General features: G+C 40.4%; 1 protein-coding gene across 1 annotated transcript; it reads right to left on the minus strand.

Annotated features, from left to right (window-relative positions):
* Window positions 1-4,694: 4,694 nt before the first annotated feature.
* Window positions 4,695-8,404, minus strand: LOC143879054 (putative disease resistance protein RGA3). The gene is made up of 3 exons (XM_077381252.1): window positions 8,117-8,404; window positions 6,450-7,988; window positions 4,695-6,365 (listed from the first exon to the last, which is right to left on the minus strand). The coding sequence occupies exons 1-3, from the start codon at window positions 8,402-8,404 to the stop codon at window positions 4,695-4,697; spliced, it is 3,498 nt and encodes a 1,165-aa protein (XP_077237367.1).
* Between the last annotated feature and the right edge of the window lie 385 nt (window positions 8,405-8,789).

The raw sequence follows: 8,789 nt of genomic DNA on the forward strand, positions 1-8,789 counted from the left end.
CGAGAACTTGCTTATGCGTGCATACTGCAGCTCATGTGCGTGCTCTAAGGGAGCTTTGGGTGCGGACTGAGAGTTATCCAAAGGGATGCTCCAGTTTTTTTGGTCGAGGACGGGGGCCAAAGACAATGCATGTTGGGTTGGGTTACTACATGCATTGTGCGTACGAACCAGTGCAGGGGGCTCGCTAAATTACTTTGCCTCCTGAACCGTGGTACATCTTGTGGTTAGGCCAATCTAGAGGCTTTCCCGTGAGTTCGTGTCGGGGTGACTTTAGTTACCCTCGTAAGGTGCATACCTTGGAGATCAGTCCATGGATCATGCTTGCTTCTTGGATGACCATGCCTCTATGCCTGGCAGATTTATGCGTGGAAGTATCATGCCTCAAACTGGATGGACTTTGCATTGGGAATCAAGGCCCGATGTTCGATCTACGCGTGAGGCTGGCTGATCACAAGAGTCGGTTCAGAGTTGGTCTTGGCAAGTCTAAGCTCATTAGCTTGATGAAAGATTTGGTGGCCGTGAGCAAAGTATCTAGAAGTGCATGTCAAGATCTTAGCAGAGTAGCCTGTTGAACAGCTTAGAGATTGTGTGCACATATGAAACATTAAGAGGTGTTGGGGGTGTAGGGCCCTTACGCAGTTGAAGGCTAGACTTAACATATGCATATGTTGAGGCACCAAACAGGTTATTCCGCTGCTAAAACCAAAGGTCCGTGACACAAGGCCTAAACCCTAACCCAACCCGAAATTAAATCAGGTTGGCTTTAACCCTAACCCAAGGAAATGCCGATCCAACCCGAGCTCAAATTGGGTTAAACCTGTCAGATTCAGGTTGAGCCCGATCCAAGTTGCACCGTGGGCTGTGGCATGAGGGCCTTCCCTACCGCTTTCAATGCATCACGGAGGCCTTTGGCATAGTTCCTAATACTCAGCAAAAACAAAACCTTCTCCTGCCCCCTCGAAAGGCACCCCCATTGAGCTGAATCTCCCTTGTAGCCAGGAGCATGTGTATAATGGTACCGGCAAGAAGGTGAGGATTTCGACTAATGCGGTTGACCCCGTTGGGTGAGTATTTTATTTTTCTTCAGCTTTGTCATTTCATGCAAACACTTGTATATTTCATAGTTGCCATTGTTGGGTTGCTGGAATTCACTCTTAACAACTACCTGTTAAGCCTTCTGAGATTGATTTTGAGGTAATAGTTGTGGCAAAAGTATGAATCTATGTTTTCATGGGTACTGTTCTTTTTTGGCATTATTAATTCATTTGGAATCAGTAGAGATTATGTTCATGGCGTTAGGATTTTGATGTTGATTGATTTTATTAGGAAATTTTATGTGGAGCCAAGACTTTTTACATAATTACAAGAAAAAGTTATTCAAGTATCCATCATACGTAGTTAGTTTTCTTCTCATTGTAAGATTTTGGTCCTCTCCCATTTTTGCTTATTGCATTTCATGAGCCTCATCATGTCACTTATCCCATTCAATCTGTTTCCTATGATTCTATATTTGCACATCATTCATTCTCTCTCCACATTCGGCTTTTCTTACCCTGCATTTTTCCTTGATCCAATTTTCCATCCTCGTCTTTTGCAAACTGTGAAGCCATGGGGTTGATCACGAGAAACTAAGATTCGAGCTGAAAGTTGGATGATGTGTTTCTATCTATAGGGATTTTCTATGATTTCTTGAATCTAGGGTTAAGTTTGAGTGGGTTTTAGTAGGTGATATTAATAGAGACCATGTTTTTTTTAAAGATTTGTTGGCTTATAGTAAATTTTTTTAAGCTTTATTATGATAAAAAAAATGAAAATTTTGATGGAGCTGATCAGCAACTACACCCAAACAAAAGGTAAATATACAACAGCCCTTCAAGGAGGAAGGTGATCAAACACCCCTAAAATTCTATATCTCAACCTCAGATCGAGCCGGATGATCTGTGTCACTGTTAGTTGAACATAGGATGTGCGCAAAGGACATTACATTCCCCTCCACCATATCCACAATCTCCTCCATAGCATAAAAAAATATTCAATGATACCTCGACCCTACATTCCCAATATATGAAGTGAGCGAGTCTCCTTACGCCACTAGGGAATTAAGGAGGGAGGAATCCACAAGCCAACTCCCTCTCAAGAGAGCTACGACATCCGTATCTTTAGAATCCGTCATACCTATCAGAACCAAACAGGCCCATCTGATAATGCTCTCACATTATGAGTAAGTCCACCACTACCAGCAAAGCTCGGATTAACTAAGCTATAACCACAGAAGTTCAGCTTAACTAATATAGGGTCAGGAGGCAACCACCTATGCTGGTGGTGATTGGAGCGTATTGCACTCAAGTGAATCACATTCCACCATAAACAGATGGAAGACTTCGAATAGCCTCTGAACTTCGGAAGGATGATTGCTCACTTCACCACAAAAGATAAAATCTTTTGCTAGATACTACGCTCCCTTTGTTGTTTCCCTTGTAGATCCTTCTATTTCTCTCCTTGCAAACCCGTCATGAGGACCCAAGCCTCCACCATATAATCTATATGAATGGAAATGTCCAGCCATTCCAAATAAATCAAGAATGTAGAACCATATCTTCCTATGAAACTCTTGTGAATGAAAATATGATCCACTGTTTGCTGCACAACACATGATTTCTAAGTGTGTATTTGTACTTAGTCTAGCATTTATCGACATTCCATCTCAAGTAAACTTCTGCGAGTATTTCCACTTTATTGTGGACCCTGTGTCCAGACAAAACCGATGTTTATTGGATATGCAATAATTCTTTCACAGACTAAGAACTACAAGATCACCCCTTTCATTTTGGGTTGAAGGAGGGATCGTACTAGTCGAGCCCCAAAGGGCTCGTCGCATAAACATGCAAGGTCTCAATTTGCATTTCAAACTTTCATAGCAGAACAATTCCAAAACATATCAATAATAATTTAATAAACTAAATCCAACAAAACGAGGTCACAATCCGCAATAAAAGAAATCCATGACTCCCTAAATAACTCCTCGATAAAAAATAAAATATGAACTTCCAAACATAATGAGGTTATAATCTATAACAGATATGACAAACTCCCAAATAACAAAAAATGGTAATAACAAATTTAAATAAACTGTCTTGTCTCTAAGCAAATTCTAACATTTAAGTTTTCAAGCGTCCATGAAACTCCACAGTGTTCCCGCAAGCATTGGAGTTAATCAACCTAGGTCATTTGTAACAGAATAAATACAGAGTGAGCTAGATAGTCAAGTAAGTAACCACCAACCTTAGCTAGCCAGATCAAGAATGTAAGATAAAACATTTTAGAATAGAGGTTTCCGAAGTAAAAATATTTTTCTTTTGTAAAACAATGAGAGTTCCCAGTCAAATCTTACACAGTTTTACAAGCTTCACTTGCATGGAACAATTGACAAACAAATTCAAAACAATTGACTTTACGACAATTGACAAACAAATTCAAAACAATTGGCCATACTATATCGGTCTTACGACATATTGCTCTTGTGGAAGTGTTAGAATAAAAATTACATATAACCCTTGTAGTCAGAACTAATACCATCTGGATGCCACTTATATTATACTCCGATAGTCCAAAACTTATATGGAGTTTAACATATCCAGAGTTTATAATAAATAATAGTTATGATAAAAAGAAGAAGAAGAAATTAATCTAAAACAAATTTTAGTTGTCAAATAAAATTCAACTGTAGGATCACTTTTCATTAGTTATATCAATATAACATATTTTAGTAATATCATGTTGCAAATAACTAGAAAAGGTAGAAGATCACTTACGTTTCATGCACAGCCTAATAATGCCTAAGTAATAGCTTGTAAATTGTTTTTAAGCTTCTTCATCTAATCCTATAATTAATAAAATTAAAAAAATTCAAAATTCAACTACACACTTAAACTTGTCTGTAATATATACACCCAAAAATTCAATTCCTTTCTCCGCATTCCTTTCCCCTTTCTATTATTACTATTATTGTAAATATGAAACCCCCAAAATTGGAAAACTATTAAAATCTAAGGGATCCCCTTTCAAGTCATTGGGGCCATGGCCACGCCCACACTATATGTCCCTCCGCCCCTGCCAATCATATTATGTCCCACGACTATAAATGCATCTCAAGGAAGTATCTAGGGAAAACTTGGGTGGTCCTCAACTTTATTTTAAGCCATGTAAATGAAAAGTTTTTGTCACTATTTGATGTCTTATAGAAGCAAAATTTTATAAATCAAATCAACAGTCAGTCACATCACTCCCGTTTTTATCTCCAAAACGGAATCTTACAAAAACAGTAAATCTTTGGAATATTACAAAAAAACCCCATGAAGAATCATACAAAAAAAGCAGACGAACATGCTCCAATTTTGTATTAATGAAAATGAAAAAATTACTCATCTTTGTTTACCTGTCATGGTTGTGGATGGCAAGGTAGAGGAACTGAGAGTAATACAACAATCTATCCTTTAATCCCATCTACATTCTAGAATCTCTTTCCACCACCGAATTCCATCGATTCAGCTCTCGCTCTGATTCTTAAAATCCTCCGTTCATGTTTCTACATTGCCATGTTTTGTACAAAAGGATAGTCCTAGGCAATAATAATAATAATAATAATAATGCAATGGTAGAAAATGTTTAAACGGGGAAAGAGGACGCACCTTTGTCTATATGCAGACAAAATGGGGGATGTGTTGTATCTTGGGCCAATCTTGGCCATCGTTCTTTTGACATGATTCCTTCAAATTAGGACATCCAACAAAATACAAACTTTTAAGTGTAGTGGGGAGGCCATCTTCTGGCAAGGATGATATTTCGGGACAGTAACAAATATGTAAATAATCGAGGGATGTGAGGTTTTGCATCCCATTGGGTAAGGACTTGAGATTTTCACAAGTGCAGATGAAAAGATTGAAGAGATTAGTGGGCAGCCCATATTCATTGTTGTTATCATCAGGGAACAACGAAAAGAGTTGAGGACAACTATCGATTATCAAATTTCTGAGAGAGGTGAGGCTTTGCATCCCCTTGGGCAAGGACTTGAGATTAGGACAAGAAAAGATTTCTAGGTTATTGAGCGTGGTGGGTAGCCCATGGTCATTATTTTCATCATCAGGAAACAAGGAATGGAGTTGAGGACAATCTTTGATTTTCAATTCTTTGAGGCAGGGGAGGAGGCTTTGCATCCTCTTAGGCAAGGACTTGAGATTAAGAAAAGCGGAGATGTCTAGAGTAGTGAGCGGGGTGGGCAGCCTAGGGTCATTCTTTTCATCATCTAGAAACAAGGAATGGAGTTGAGGACATTCATGGACTACCAATTTTGTGAAAGAGGTGAGGCTTTGCATCCCCTTGGGCAAGGACCTGAGATTAGGACAAGTGCGGATTTCTAGAGTAATGAGCTCAGTGGGCAGTCCATAGTCATTATTTTCATCATTTGGAAAAAGGGAATGGAGTTGAGGACATTCACGGATCACCAAATTTTTGAGAGAGGTGAGGCTTTGCATCCCCTTGGGCAAGGACATGAGATTGTCACATGAAAATATTTGAAGGTCTTTAATTGTCATGGGCAGTGCTGACTCTTTTGAGAAAAGCGGGAGTTGAGTAGCAATGGATAACTCTACAAGGGAGGTGAGGTTTTCCAGCCGAGTAGGCATGGACTTGAGATTAGGACATCCGACAATTCTTAGAGATTTGAGCGTGGTGGGAAGCCTCCCCTCTCCATATCCCAAGGACTTTAGTCCTGGGCAGTCAGAGATTTGCAAATGTTGGAGAGAGGTTAGATCTTGCAAAGAGACCTTCTCGAGACAACACTCCAACTGATGACACCTTCCTATGGTTAACCTTTGAAGAGAGATAGGGCAAGGCGTTGTCAAGCTTAATAGCATCTTCACGCCACAACTAATGAGTTCTAAGTCACAAATAGATGGGAGCCTCGGAAGGGCACTCAATTCTCTGCAACCATTTATATTTAACTTTGTGACGGCAGGAAGGTCAGCGGGCAACACCTGCAGCTTGGGGCAGTTCTGTAAGGTGAGCTCACAAAGAGAAGGTAGCTGGCAATCAAGAGGAAAGGGATGTTCGCAATTTCTACAATACTCAATGGTAATGCAAGTCAGATTGGAGAGATGTGACATCCAACTTGGAAAACTGACACCGCCATAGGATTCTATACTTAATTCTTTGAGGTTGGCATGGGGTTGGAGGCCTTCCAATACCCCATCGTTATTGACTATTCCATCTTGTGAACTGCCATATCGGGCCCATTGCAATGTCAACTCATTAAGGTATTTCTTATCTTTCAAATTGGCTTCTTTAGCCTCCTCTATGTTTTGCACATGCTCGAGACCTGAAATTTCAAGTCTTCCTTTAATGTTACTCAGGTTCTTCAACTCTCCTATCTGACAACCACTCTCTTCTCACACCTTGAAATGCGGCAATGTTTGGAGCGAAGTTAATTTTCCAATTCCTAGTAAAGGAACAGACTCTACAAAAATATTCCGTAGATTAACTAGATTCGTGATACCTTTGGGTAACCCTTCAAGTTGACTGCAAAATTCCAGAGTCAGCGTTTGCAGATTACAAAGACTAGCTACTGATTCAGGCAGCCTCTCTATCTTCGTGCCAGAGAGGTCAAGGTAGCGTAGATGTTTCAAATGGCCAATCGAATCCGGCAACTTGTCGATTGTAGATCCATTCAAATCCAATACACGCAGGCATCTCAACTCCATCAATGCATCATCGAGAATCTGGTTGTCAATGGAAGATGGAGCCCTCAGTCGTAAAGTGCGCAATCTCTTAAATTTGCTCAAGGCCTCCAAAGACATTGAACCCTCTTTGACGTCAGTCCATGATAAATGACGTGCCATTTCAGGGATGCTTCGTGGCATACCGTCTTCCATTCTACAACATTCATCCCCTGAGACAGATTCTGCTAGATCATGCACTAAATCATGCATCACATATATTGAAATCTTCGGAAAGAAGAATTGGTAAGAATACTGAAAGAAAGACTTTAGTAATAAATCATCTAATATCTCCCCACCAATATCTTCTAGGAGTGTGCTTCCTTTGGTTTGAATGAAGCCTGTAGCCATCCATTGTTGCACCAACACATCTTTCTCAAACTGATGATCTTTAGGAAATTTGGCACAATAGGCAAAACAATGCTTTTGATTGGCTGGCAGGTGACAATAGCTCAATCTCAAAGCTGGCAAAATTTTATTATCATCATCCTTCCATATTTCGCTTGTCAAAATCCTTTCCCACTCGCTCACAGTCCTTTTATAAGACAAGATTCCCCCCAATGTCTTTACTGCCAAAGGCAGGCCTTTGCATTTCTTCACAATTTGCCTACCGATTTCCTCCAGTTCCGGAAAGGCATTTGAAATCCCTCCCGCAAAAGCACGCCGAGTAAACAATTCCCAACAATCAGCATCTGGTAAAACCTTCAAATGGTGGGAAGGAATTGTGCCCAACATCCTTGCAACCCTTTCATCTCGTGTAGTAATGATAATTTTACTTCCTTTCGCTCCAACTCCAAAGGGAACTCGTAGAGTGTCCCAATGAGTATGAATTTGATTTTCACCCCACACGTCATCGAGAACAATTAAAAATTTCTTACCGTTGAGTTTCTTTTCGAGACAACGCTGTGCGGCATCCAGGTTTGAGAGATCACAGTTGCTTCCACTTGCAGATTCAACAAGTGCCTTTGTTATTCTCAGTAGATTAAAATCATCAGACACACAAGCCCACGCTCTGAGCCCAAAATGCGTCTTGACCCTCTGATCGTTGTAGACGAATTGAGCAAGAGTAGTCTTCCCAACCCCACCCATGCCAACTATGGGAATAACAGAGTACAATTTATCATCATCTGAAACCAACAATTGTATGATTTTGTCTTTGTCGACTTGTCTACCAATCACATCAGATTCCTCTACCAAAGAGCTAGTTTCCCGTCGCTTCTAATTTCGAGATGGAGGTCATGTCCTTCCTTTACAATCACATCTAACCTTCCACTAATCTCCCTTATCTCACATGCTATGTTACGTTCGTACTGGAAAATAGAGGAGAAGTACCGGACAACCCCTACCTTCTGTCTCTTGCTTGATTGAGCTTCCAAAGCAACATCGTCCAATATGTCATTAGCGTCGTAGGCGATATTCTTGAGTTCTCGAAGCCAACTTCCAACAGCCTTAGAGTGAAATTGCTTTTCCTCAGCATCTTCAATCACGCCTTGAATTAATTTCACTTTCCTCTCTAACTTTTCCACCTCCTCCTGAACACCAACACCCCATTTTGATTTCATTTCTTGTATTGCCGATTCCGTCAGATTGCCAAACAGTGCACCAAGAACAGAGGATACAAACATTTGTACCATTTCTGCCATACTTTCTCCACTAGGAAACAAGAAAATCCCAAGAACGAACCAGATGTTTGTCTACAGTGAGAGAGAGAAAGCAGTGAGAGAGAAGAAGAAGAACCAAGTTTAATCAAAGGAAAAATGACCAAATGAAAGGGCTTTCTACTGACTATGACATGTGAAGAGGGGAGACTTGGAAATAACCAATCTAGAGTGATGGTGACCGGTTTGCAAGGGTTTAGGACAAAAATACCCTCATTTTTAAAATACCGTCACCTCTCTCTCTCTCTCTCTCTCTCTCTCTCATGAGATGATCCCAACCATCAATTAGAGGGCCACAATTCCTCTCTCTTTCTCTCTCATGGGATGATCCCAACAGTCCATTAGAGGGCCACAATGCCCC

The sequence above is a fragment of the Tasmannia lanceolata genome, unplaced genomic scaffold (genome assembly GCF_043159265.1).
Source record: "Tasmannia lanceolata isolate RefF3 unplaced genomic scaffold, GAP_Taslan_0.1 ptg000006l, whole genome shotgun sequence".
NCBI lineage: Eukaryota > Viridiplantae > Streptophyta > Magnoliopsida > Canellales > Winteraceae > Tasmannia > Tasmannia lanceolata.